This window comes from Prionailurus bengalensis, chromosome B3 (genome assembly GCF_016509475.1).
Source record: "Prionailurus bengalensis isolate Pbe53 chromosome B3, Fcat_Pben_1.1_paternal_pri, whole genome shotgun sequence".
NCBI classification, from domain to species: Eukaryota; Metazoa; Chordata; class Mammalia; order Carnivora; family Felidae; genus Prionailurus; species Prionailurus bengalensis.
The window spans coordinates 49145712-49159354 of NC_057355.1; the positions used below are offsets into that span (position 1 = coordinate 49145712).

Consider the following 13643-nt stretch of genomic DNA (forward strand, 5'->3'; position numbering starts at 1 on the left):
TCCAATTTCAGCTCAGGTCATTATCTCACAGTTCATGAGTTTGAGCCCTGCACTGAGCTCCTACACCAACAGTGCAGAATCTGCTTAGGATTCTCTCTCTGCCTGTCCCCCACTTACATATGCGCGTGTATGCTTTCTCTCTTTCTCTCTCTCTCTCAAAATAATAAGCGTAAAAAAAAACAAAAAAAAAAAGCATAACTGTGCAAACATACTATAGCAAACTAATGAACTAACAAAAAAAAATAGCATGTAGAAGATGAAGACCTATAACTTAAAAGACAGAAGGAAATACATGTACTTCAAGTGCTAGACCTTAATAAAAACAAAAAATGAAAAAAATGAGAGCTCAAAGACAGGATGATAATTCAACAGATTAAAGGTGAATTGCAGGGGCACCCTGGTGTCTCAATTGGTTAAGCGTTTGTTCAGCGTAAGCTCAGGTTTTGATCTCATGGTTCATGAGTTCGAGCCCTACATCAGGCTCTATGCAGGCAGCTCATAACCTGGAGCCTACTTCAGTTTCTGTTTCTCCTCTCTCTCTTTGCTCCCAGGGATCCCTCCCTCTCTCTCTGTCTCAAAAATAAAATAAACATTAAAAAAAAAAAAAACAACTTACTGTGTGAGTGCCTGTGTGGCTCAATTGGTTAAGCATCTCACTTCAGCTCAGGCCATGACCTTGGGGTTCATGGGTTCGAACCCCACTTTGGGCTGTCAGCATGGAGCCTGCTTGGGATCCTCTGTCTCCCTCTTTCTCTGTCCCTCCCTTACTTGTCCATGCTCACCCCACCCCCCCCAAAAGTAAATAAACATTAAAAAAAATTGTTTTTAACTTCTCTTATGGTAAAGAAACATTTAATGTACTCTTTAGTTTCACTTCTTTTTTCCTTTGTTAAATTCTAATTAACTTAAAATTTAATGCTTTTATTTAAAAAACAGTATCCTATCTTTCTAAAGGTATTACTATTGCTCTGTATACACAGAAGGAAAAGTAGGTAGGTAGATAATAAGCTAGATGTCTGGAATAATGTTAACTTAGTAGTAATGACAGTTTCTGGCTGGTGGGACTTGAGATGTGTATGTATCAGTCAGAGTCTAGCCAGGCCATATCAGTTGTTTTTAACAGAAAGAATTTAGTAAAAAGGTATTGTTAATAGACATTAAACTGAAGTGGCAAAAATAGGCTACTAAAGTTTTCACAGAGATATCAACTATGGGAAACAGCTACCATTCCTAAGGCTGTGGGACAAAGGAAAGAAGTTGAAATTATTAGGATATATAAATTCACAGGAGAGGTCCTGTGGAGGTTAAACTCAGATATCTGAGAATGGGGGTACTACTTAGGCTAGTTAATGCCTCTGGACTTGGAATGTGGACCCTGTGGGCCTAAGACTCAAATACCTGGTGCTGATGTCTCTGAAGAGGGCACAACAGGGCTGTTTGGGATAATAAGTGAGGTAAAAAAAAAATGTTATTTTGTTCCAGGTGGCTAGCCAGAATAGGGAATACTCTCCCCACTTTTTAGAAATCTTCCTCTATGTCTCTCAGTGTAGGACTTTTGAAAGTTTTTATTCATACTGATCTTGTACATTTTTAGAATTTATTGCTACCCATTTTGGTTTAGTTTTGTTCCTATAAATGAAGCATTTCTTCTGCTGTATCTTTTGACTGGTTTTAGTTTGTACGTAAGAAAGCTTTTTAATATTAAATATTAATTTAACATCCAGAATCCTCACTGAATTTTGTTGTTTGTCAGTTTTCCACCTTCACAGTATTTAAACTTCTCTAAATAGCTCTTACAGAAATCTGCTTTGCATTTTGTTTAGGTGGTTGGACTATGTCCAACATACTGATTTCTCTTTATTGCTAAGTACCATTTCTTTTCCTGAACTATTATTGTAAAATAGTGGTCTCCCTGCTTTTTCCCCTGTCCCATCTCTAATTCATTCTGAACACAATTGCTAATATAATATTTTTAAAACTTAAATCATATCACTTTCCTACTCAAAACCTTTAAATGATCATCCACTGTTCTTCAGATAAAATTCAGGTTCCTTAGCATAAGCTACAAGGCTCTGTGTCTTAGTCTGCATGGTCTACAAGAACAAAAATCATAGACTGGGTGGCTTAAACAACAGAAATTAATTTTCTCACAGTTTGGCGGCTGGGAAGTCCAAGATCAAGGTGCTAGCCAGTTCACTTCCTGATGAGTGCTCTCTTTCTCATTTGCAGATGCCCACCATCTTGCCCATATCCTTACATGGTCTTTCCTGTATTTGTACTTCATAGGGGGTCTGCAAGCACACTCTTCTTTCTCCTAAGGCCAGTAATCCCATCATAAGGGCCTGATCCTCATGACTGGATGTAACCTTCATTACCTTCCAACGGCCCTATGTCTAAACATCATCATATTGTGCATTAGGGCTTCAAAATAAGAATTTTAGTGGAACACAGTCTTCTCTGCTCTAAAATGATCTGGACCCTGCCTGTCTCTAACCTTTTCTAGTGGCACTCTCCAGAGTCCCTTAACATGCTGGCCTCTTTTAAATTTCCCAAACACATCAAGCTTCTTTTTACTTAAGAATCTTGACACATGCTGTTCTCTGCCTAGAGGCTCTTCCTTAGGCTCTTTACTCAGAGATTTGTTTTCCTCCTTTAGGTCCCCGTTTAAAAAATGTTTTTTTTCAACGTTTTTTATTTATTTTTGGGACAGAGAGAGACAGCATGAACGGGGGAGGGGCAGAGAGAGAGGGAGACACAGAATCGGAAACAGGCTCCAGGCTCTGAGCCATCAGCCCAGAGCCCGATGCGGGGCTCAAACTCATGGACCGCGAGATCGTGACCTGGCTGAAGTCGGACGCTTAACCGACTGTGCCACCCAGGCGCCCCTAGGTCCCTGTTTAAATACCCCTTTCTCAGAATCCACATATGTGAGCAGGTCTCCTCTAATTGTCTGTCACCTCACTGAACTTATTTATTAAACTATTACAAATGTGTATATCTATATATGTATGTACATAACTTTATTCTTCTGTCTACTTTTTAAATGACCCAGAATCCTCCATAATAAAAAATGTTTTTCTAATGGAAAAAAAATCTGTTGATAAACTTTAACTTCTTGAATTCAGTCAAGCTTTTGCTTTTGCTTGATCATACACTGTTGAGAAAATAATACTCATGTGCATTGTACTTCAGCAATACCTTTAAGAATTAAAAGGCCACATTCCTTTAATGCCTTAATTCCAGTTCTAGGAATGATTTGTACATGTATTTTAAGACATTTATACATGGATTTTCATTGCAGACAGCAAAGGTTTGGAGCAACCTAAATATCCATCAATGGGGAGGGGGTAGTTCAATGAATTGGATTATAATCATTCTATGAAATACTACTGAGTTATTAGGGGATGGAGCTGTTCAGTATGTAATGATGTGGAATGATTTCCAAGTAGAAAGAAAATGTACAGTGGCATTGTGTATAGAGCGTTTGCCATCGTGTGTGTACACCCCACAAAAGGTTCTATTTTGGAATTTTATCTAGATTGTCTTTTGAAAGATAACAGCAGTAACTAGTGGCTGCTTTCAGGGATAGGAAACCAGATGACTAAAGATTCAAGGGTGGCATGGAGACTTTCTTTCTCAATGAAAGAGTAGTAAAAAAATACCATGGGAGTAGAGATGAATGACTGTTTCTGACTGAAATTATGGGGAAGACTTTTTGAAAAGCAAAGATATTTTTTAAAAACTTAGTATCGTTTTTATCTAACAAAAACAGAACTCATATTAACAGGTAATTATGATAGATATTGCTGTGAGAGATATAAAATGATTTCACTTACAAGTGGAAATGTTATCTGGATTTTATTTGCTTTTAGGTGGTGATAGTGGACTGGATGGGTTAGGAGGACCAGGTGTACAACTAGGAAGCCCAGATAAGAAAAAACGCAAGACAAATACACAGGTAAATTGACATTTTCTTTGATAACCATTTTTGTTCACTGATATGATCAGGCTAATGAGGTAAATTTAAATTTGGTCATGGATTTTTTTTTCCCCTGCTCATTTGTAACCTAATAGTGAATTCTGCAGTGATTTTTTTTTTTTAATTCTGTAACTAATGGCTATTGTTGGCCTATAGGCCTAGAGTGGATATTGCAAGAGGGAAGTGTAGGCAGACAAATTAAAATGTTTATTCTTAAAACTAACTTAAACAGCACAGATGCCTGTAGTTTTAGTAAAAGATTTAAAATATATGAACATAGGGTTAGCATGAAGCAATATTTAGCTGTTATAATAATTTAGTAGTATGTACGTATCATTGAGCAGTCATGGGGGAGGCATCTTTTGTGTACAACATGTGGTTGAATAAATAGTTATCAAAACAGGCTTTTGTGGCTTTATCTTCTGTAAATTTGAAGCACTCTTTTTATTCTAAAGACTGCAAGTAAGTATTTTGTGTGTAAGGATTATTTTTTTCCATTTTGGCCACCACCTCTTAAAATTACAGTGTGACTAAAACTGGAAGTTTATTTTTCCATTCTGAGGCCGAGAGCATAGTGCTTGGGGAATACTTTAATAGCTACTCCCTGAAGTTAAGCCAGTAAAAAAACTTAGAGCCTGTTTATTGTTACTTAATTTTATGGTTTTTTGGGGGGTGTAACAGGTACTTTTAGTTAGAATTTTAAGTGAAAAATTCTAGAACTAAAGTTAAGCATATTAAATGCAAATTATGTAATTAAGCTTCTTTTGAAGGTTAATAAATACCTTTGAAATTTGAAGTAACAATGAATTTGAGCTCAGAAAAGCATGCCTTATTTTCTTTCCTAAATGGAAGAAATCTATACATTTTAATCATTAAATATAATTAAATATAAAACTTATTTGGAATTGAAAAGTCAGATGAATTAAATTTTCAAAAGACATAGCAAGAAAAATTTGATTAAAACTAGGTTCTTACATGTTAAGATAACAATTTTAATGACTTCTTTGCTCAAAACATGTATTTTACTCTACATTCTCATTTCAGGGGCCTTCTTTTCCTCCATTGTCTGAGTATGCTCCACCACCGAATCCAAACTCTGACCATCTAGTGGCTGCTAATCCATTTGATGACAACTATAATACTATTTCCTATAAACCACTACCTTCATCAAATCCATATCTTGGCCCTGGTTATCCTGGCTTTGGAGGCTATAGCACATTCAGAATGCCACCTCACGTTCCTCCAAGAATGTCTTCCCCATACTGTGGTCCTTACTCACTCAGGAATCAGCCACACCCATTTCCTCAGAATCCTTTGGGCATGGGTTTTAATAGACCTCATGCTTTTAACTTTGGGCCACATGATAATTCAAGCTTTGGAAATCCATCTTATAATAATGCACTAAGTCAGAATGTTAACATGCCTAATCAACATTTTAGACAAAATCCTGCTGAAAACTTCAATCAGATTCCTCCACAGAATACTAACCAAGTATCTAACCCTGACTTGGCATCTAACTTTGTCCCTGGAAATAATACAAATTTTACTTCTCCATTAGAATCTAATCATTCTTTTATTCCTCCCCCAAACACTTTTGGTCAAGCAAAAGCACCACCCCAAAAACAAGACTTTAGTCAAGGAGCAACCAAAAACACTAATCAAAATTCCTCTGCTCATCCACCTCACTTAAATATGGATGACACAGTGAATCAGAGTAATATTGAATTAAAAAATGTTAATCGAAACAGTGCAGTAAGTCAAGAGAATAGCCGTTCCAGTACCACAGAAGCTACAAATAACAGCCATGCAAATGGGACACAGAATAAGCCGCGACAACCTAGAGGTGCCCCAGATGCATGCACCACTGAAAAAAGCAATAAATCCTCTCTCCACCCAAGCCGTCATGGCCATTCTTCTTCTGACCCAGTGTATCCTTGTGGAATTTGTACAAATGAAGTGAATGATGATCAGGATGCCATCTTATGTGAAGCCTCTTGTCAGAAATGGTTTCATCGGATCTGCACTGGAATGACTGAAACAGCTTATGGCCTCCTAACTGCAGAAGCATCAGCAGTATGGGGCTGTGATACCTGTATGGCTGACAAAGATGTCCAGTTAATGCGTACTCGAGAAACTTTTGGTCCGCCTGCAGTGGGCAGTGATGCTTAATCACAGGCATTAGTTAAAGTGATTTTTTTTTCCTGTGTATTTCAGAGGCTCAGTGACACAGGATTTTAATGTTTTACATTATTTTTTTAAATGCACATACAAAAAGATTATTTACCTTTCAGTTTTTGTTAATATTCTACTTCATTACCAGTGCAAATTTTGTATTGTCTTTGTTTTCTATCTTAAATGAGAATAATGTATATGGGGGTGCTTTAGAAAGTACTATACAAATAAATGTTAGTTGTCGTTGTTGTTGTTAATCATAAACATAAAAGCCTCTTGAAGCTTCAAAATAATATATAGCAAATGTAGGCAAGTTTTGACTTTTAAAAGTTAGAATCATTGAAAAATGTACATTGCAGAGCTGAACTTTGGCAATATTACATTAAACAGTTCAAAAAATTTTTCAAGGATCTATTTGACATATGTTTTCAAAAAAGCATATGTAGCTGTAACATGGAAGAAAGCATAAATTTTAATGGATGTTTTAAAAAATAATAGAGTATGACACCAGATTTCTCCCCACTAGGGTCCTTGAAATTAATGACTTTCCTATTTTCAAGTCAGTCTTTCCAAGATATCTGTTTGTACAGATAGGAGACAGATGTTAGCATATAGTAGATGCTCAGTAAGTATTTGTTGATTGACTTGTGGATTGTACCACATGAAATTGCTAATACTAGATCAGTTGAAAATTGATTGCAATTAGTAGAGTTGAAGTGAAGTATGTTTCTAGTTGTGCTATTTAGAATTGTAACAGTGTTATGCCCTTCACTCTTCAATTTCCTTTGATTATTGAGTTTGTTCTTATTGTTTTCCAGACAAATAAATAATATAGTATACTCAGAAGAATTATGGATACTTCTTTTGATATGATTTCAAGCCAGGACAATACTGCAAATGAGATAGGTGTAAATATCAAGTTGGGCCTACAAGGCTCCGCTGGGGAAAGAACACCACTCAGTGGTGGTTTGAAAAATCTTGTTCTGGGGAATCTGGATTCAAAAATGAGCCTCAGGGGAGATCAGAATCCATCTTAAAGACCAATTAAGAGCCAGGGTGAGAGCTAACTCACAAACAACAATTCAAGGCCTTGAAGCAGACAGGAGCTTCTGCTGTGACTGGGAAAAGTGAAAAGATGAATCCAAGAACATCCTCCTGGGAGATGATCAAGAATGAAGACAGTTGGAGGTGTACTCATTAAGATTCAAAAAAGCAGAAACATATTTTTAGAGTGGATCATGAACTGTGACCAAAAAAAAAAAAAATTGTCACTATATATGACAATTGATAGCAATTTATACAATATTTGGATATTTTTGAAGCTCCCAAACTTGCACCATCATCGTTGTGACCAAAAATGTTCTGAAGGCCATATGGTGATCTGCAAAAGAATAATTACTATTGCTTAAACCCTGGTGAAACGACAGCAGCAGCATATTGCTGAGGAAGTAAAATTATGCATGAAAATTTTGATCAAGAAAGGTCCTTTGATTAATAAACATGAGCCCACACTTTTACATGACAGCACTTGACCTTACACGTCACAAGCCACGAAAGCAAAGTTAATTCATTTGGGATATTCAGTGTTGTCATGTCCATTGTAGTCACCAGACCTTTATCCAATGAACTACCTTCGTTTTCATCATTTGAAGCTTTTTTTTTTTAAGAAACAACATGTTCTCCAATTAAGAAGTAGTAATTGGAGGATCTGAACAATTTATATATCTGAAAAAATGACCAATTTTTTAAAAATGAAATATTTAATATCTTATTAGAAAGTTATTAATACTCATACATATTTTGATTGAATAAAACTTATTTTTTTAAATACAGTGTTTTAATTTTGACCTACAAAAACAGCAATTTCATATGGTACAAAGTAGTAGAAGGTTTTCTCCATTTACCTGTGACTAGTTAGAGGTGAGTACAAAATATTTTCAATATAGTTGTAAAATGTATATCTTTACAGTTTTAGAAAATGAAATGATATAAATTCTAATACTAGGTACTCCTCTGTGTGACATCTTTACCAGTTGAAGCAGGTTAAAGGCAGTATTTTTGGCTGACTCTGACATTTGATGTGTTCAGTAGCATACTTGAAAATCCCATTTTGCTTACATTATAGTTTTTATTAGAGATACACAATTTTTTAAATGTTTAAGGCTCTAGTCATGTTCTTGAAATCCTAGTAAGTGCTGATTTTTAAGAAATGATGCACTGCATGCTAAATGCTTATTCCTAGCGTTGGGTCATGATTTTTTATGATAATACAGTTAGATATTGAGTAGAACCTTACAGTGTCCTCAGGAGTTAACATTTTTCATGGTAGGACTTGAGTTGTACTTATTGTTAAAATTGATTTTGTGGTTTCTTAAGCCATCTGTTGCTTACACTTTCAGTAGTTGGGTGAAAGTGAAGTAACCTCTCCCAAGCTAGTATAAAGATACTTGATTCGTATTGAGATTCTTTTCCATTTCCAAGTAGTTGTTTTTAAAAACTTACAGTTGAATTTTTATTCAAGTATTTAGGTCTTCAGAGCACCTTATTTAAATAAGAATCTGTAAATATTCAAAAGAAAACTCATGGTTGAGTGACAGTGAGTCACTGAAAAACTATAAAATCATAGTTCATGAATGTTTTCATGTCTTTGAAGTACTTTTCTTTACTAGTTCCACATTTGTCTCCATATGACACTAAGTCAAAAATTATCTAGACAGTTTTTGATAGGAAAAATGATGAACTATAAGACTGGCCAGGTACCAATTTGTCCAATTTGACCCAAATAAGGCTATTAAACAAATTGTTATGGCTTTGTTAGGACAAGTGATGAGCTTCCCTAAACATTTTTAAATATTCATTGATAGGAAGAAATGTACATAGGTCGAATAGCCTTCCAGTAGCATTGCACATTTTTTTATGTAATCCTTTTCTTTCACTGAAAGGCCTCATCTTGCACACAGATACACACCCACATACACACCCACACAATTGAACAGGAAATCATAGTTTCTCTTACATTCTCAAGTTTTGTCTAGTTTAACCTGACTGACCCTCAGCAACTAGGCTTTCTCACGACAGCTAGTCATGATAGTTTTAATGCATCAGTTCCTTTCTCAGAACTCACTTTTTATTCATTTCACTGCTTCTAGATGCTACTGGACTCACTAATGCTGAAACGGCTTAGCTTGTAAAAGAAAATTTATGCTTCAGATAGAGTGCTTAGAATTAGATTTGTGATCAGTGTTTTTTTCCTTTGGTGTGAAATACTTTTAGAGTACTGCTATTATGATTCTTGTTAATCCAAATTAGATTATGTACATAAAGCAAGATTTTCTTGTGATAGTGCTTATTCTTCTTAGAGTAACAATATAAAAAAATCCAATCTTTTTTTTTTTTTTTTTTTTTTTAGACTCCCATCTCTGCCTACTGGTAGGGAAAAAACCTCAATAGTGTGGGTCACCATGAATTCTGCTAACTTTAATCATCCAAATAAGTATCAGGAGTCTTCATCTAGTATTCTTTCAAACTTGTTTGTCTTGAACATATTAAGAGTGCTAGTACTTATTGTCCATACTATAGTAATTGTATTTAATAGTAAAAAAAAAAAAATATATGTAAGTAATGGTTTTTCTAAGGGAGCTCTAAAGAATTTTTGAGTTTCTTTCTTTTTTATAGTGTATAGAGGTTTCATATGCATGAACATTTGTGCTATTTTAGACGTTTTTTAATTAAAAAGTTCAGTTAAGAGCATCCAGGCTCCCAAAGTTCATTTGTAAATAGTGGTTTGGAACATTATATAAGATGATTAGACTGTTAGGAAAGCTCATAAAGGCTTATTTAAACCATAATGTAGTTAAGCGATAGTATCATGCTGAACACTCAGTTTTCTTTAGGGAACCAATCAGTGTAGGAGGTAGAAAGAAACAGAGGTCTTCCTTTTTCCTGATGTGATTCAGGTAAGTTTAGTTTCTTGGTGTTAGTGTTTCCTAGTTGCCCTGTTACATCCTAAACCCTCCGGTGGAATGCTATATAAGCCAGCTTGCCTCTTCCCTTACTGGATGCCCTGTGCTCCAAAATTCCATATTTTTCCTCCAGTCAAAATTCCCATTTCTTTCTGTGGTTATGGCTGGCTAGATTTTAAGGAAAAAGTGTTTTCCACAGAGATGCAAATGAAGATAGTGAAGAAAGTGGGATTAAACATTTTTTTTAAGACTGCTTATTCAGAATGAAGTTTTATCTAATATCTAAGATTTCAGACAATATGACCACATTTCAAGTACTGTAGGAAGCAGTATTTTTATCAAATTGATGGATGCTGTCTTGAGAGTACTTCCCAATTTCCTTTAGGTTTTTGGATATTTTCATAGTTTCCTCAACTTTTGAACTCAGAGGTTTCTTCTCATTTCCACATTTTAGTAACTTCCCCCTTTTCTGTATTCTCTTTATCCAGTAGAGCAGTATAGAAGTCACATCTGCATTTTTCCAACTTTTGGTACAGTAGTGGAAGTCTAGAGGTACTCCTGGAGTAAGGAGGCTAAGGCTGGCATTAACATCTCCTAAGACATATGGTCTAGGGGAAATGAAAAATGGCTGTCAATAAGCCAGACATGAATACGTCAGAGGCTGCCTGTATTTCATTGAAAATTTTTAATGAAAACCCGAGATAAGCTTCATCTTTGTCAGTTTGTCAAAATACATTACTTGCAATTATATTAAAACTTATTCTAAATACCTGTACTTTTCTTGTTCTGTAGATGATATAGATGATGTTGCTTGTTAGTTAAAATATCTTTTATAAAAGAAAGTCCTGCTTCTTATCATGATGTATGTGACTTAAATGACTGTTTCATATTAAAACTATTTCTTCCTTATGTACTGTTTACATATACCTCTTTTTGGGATATTAGTTCAGTACTTTTATACAAATCTGAGTGTGTTCCACATTGGTGACATGTATTTTTGCAGTAATTTTTTGTTTTGTTCTTAGAGCATGTCTAAAGTAACACATGCACTAGTGCTGTGGTCTGTGGCAAAATTACTGTAATTCAAATTGGAAAATAAAATGTTTCCAGACTTTGTCCAACATTTATTCCTATGGCAAAGGAAATTACTATGTAATACTAATTATTTCTTACGCTGGTATGTTTAAGCTACTCTATGAAGTATGTGAAACATCAATATTTGTGGATTAGTAGATGGCCTGATGTTTTGAAATGGGAGAGAGCGGTAAAATTTGGTGTTAGCAATTCATAACACTCATAATACAATAAATACTTCTGAAAATTTTGGTTTTCCTCTTACAGTTATAACTTATTAAGGAATTATTATCTTAATTGGTGGTACATATTAGGACTTTTTTTTTTTAGCCCATATCATTAAAATTACATTCTAGACTTTGAACCTAGTCTGATATCTTCCAACAAAAGATATCATTCACTTCTTCATAACCAAAATAAGTAGAAATGCTAATCTTCATTTTTTAAGAAACTATTATAATACCATAAAACTCCTCTAATTTACTTAGAATTTGTAACCATTGATACAAAGACTTGAATGGTGTTTACTTTGTACTATCTGATGAAAAGATTTGTTAATAAAAGTCATAAGGTTTTAAGGAAAAATGTTTAATCTTAGAAAAATGTGAAGCTTTATAAAGCATTTAAGAATACTACATAGCTTTATAAAGTATTTGTTTGAGAATACAAAAGCATTCTTTTGCCATTAAAACAAGTACACAGAAGAATTGTAATTGATAATGCTTGGCCAGTGCAAATTTGTATTTTTGAAATTATATACTTGAAAGAAAAAAAAAAGAATGCTCATGAGTGCTTAAACTGCATATCTTTTTAAATATTCAAATTTTTAGACTTTTATCAATTCAAACTATCCTGAATAAGGCTTTGCTGTATTAGTGATGTATATTATAAGATAAATGTTTACCTGTGTTATGTTAATGGTATCTCTATACAGCATCATTTTTGGCTTGGTTGTTGTGTGGTGTATTTTGTACACTTGGTTGTCAATTATTGATAGGATTGACATAGCAATAAATCTGATTCAGTTCTTAATATTTAAAAAAATACCATATACTGTACTGTGGCATAATTCCATTATATTTTATTTGAATCCCTAATGTTTTCATGGGTCTATTTTGAGGGTTAAAAATTTAGAATTACATGTTAGAAATTTATTTTTTCCTGGTACCTTCACATGCAATCTCTTAGAAATGGATCTGCTTCTATTTAAATCATGGAGGTTTTAAGAAGTATTAGTATTAATTAATTCAGGAATTGCTTTGTGGAAAAATTTCAAGTATGAAATGACTAGGTTACCCCCAAATTGTTTATTTTCTTTATATGGTTTTGTACAGGTTACAGTTTTCAGAGAAGCAAAATTGGCTGGTAACTGATTGAATATAGTAGATAATGGATAGTTTGTCTAAGGGCTTCCAAGTATTAAACCAAAAATTCTCAATTCTGAGTTATTTTTAATAATTACTATTAATAGTGGTAAGCCAATTTATCTTTTTCTTTTGATTCTTTTAATTTCTTGCTTTTGATCCCTTTCTTTCTTCCTTAAGCACCATGCTAGAATTTAAGAGGAGTTTATCGTCCACATTTTAGTTTTTTTATTCTGCAGATAATTAGTAAGACAAGTAGAAGTTCCACTTTCAAAACACTCCATGTTATTGTTGGCCATTCTTTTCAGGGTTCATACTAAATGTCATTTGTGCATTGTATAAAGAATGTTATTTATCAGCATTTAGACCTACTATTGGTAAAAATTATGTATGGCAGGCTTTCTTGAACAATATGTATTGTAAGTTTGTTCCTATAGTGTTATGCTTCAGATTCTTTTAAATAAAGCTAGTTTTCAAAGAGAAAAACAACTGTTTTTTTAAGTGCTTGACTTTCAACAGGACAATTTTAGGTTATAGGTATGAAAGTCTTGGCTTTGGGTAGGAAATGTTCCAGGAAACACTTACCAGGACAACAGCCTATAATTTACCAGGAATTTAATTTTATACTGAGGACCAAACCAATATTTTTGGATAGGTCTTGTTACATGCATTTTTTCCCCTGTAAAGTTGATACATAACACTGAGCCCTGAGTTTCCTTAGAAAGTCTGAGCATAATCTATCTCTATTTTGATTTTAACAAATTAGGACTTAAGTTCTGTTAATAAAAAATTAATTGGAGAGGAGCTCTACAACCTCACAGCTTAACAATCCCTGAAACAGAAACACCCCTGTAGCAGTATTAAGAAGAAACTTGTCTGAATATAAGATTAAGTTTACAAAAGACCTCCAAAGTTTGCTGGAAACATCCATTACGTGTCTAGACTTACATGGAAAGATGCAAGTGGATCTGTCAGTTGATGCAACTTGATATTCAAGGTAATAGGAATGACAATAAGATAAAATTATATCAAGATAAGATTTGAATGCATGAAAGTTCTATTTAAATTTATGGGATGATGGGGCACCTGGCC

The 13643-nt window shown here is 34.2% G+C and overlaps 1 protein-coding gene across 1 annotated transcript in view; it reads left to right on the forward strand.

The window, feature by feature from the left end:
- PYGO1 (pygopus family PHD finger 1) overlaps positions 1–13040 on the forward strand; it is a 32381-nt gene extending 19341 nt beyond the window's left edge. The window contains exons 2-3 of the mRNA XM_043555364.1: positions 3873–3958; positions 5024–13040. Coding sequence (XP_043411299.1) covers positions 3873–3958; positions 5024–6148 — 1211 coding nt within the window. The 3' untranslated portion in view covers positions 6149–13040. The remainder of the gene's footprint in view (positions 1–3872; positions 3959–5023) is intronic.
- Positions 13041–13643: the final 603 nt, after the last annotated feature.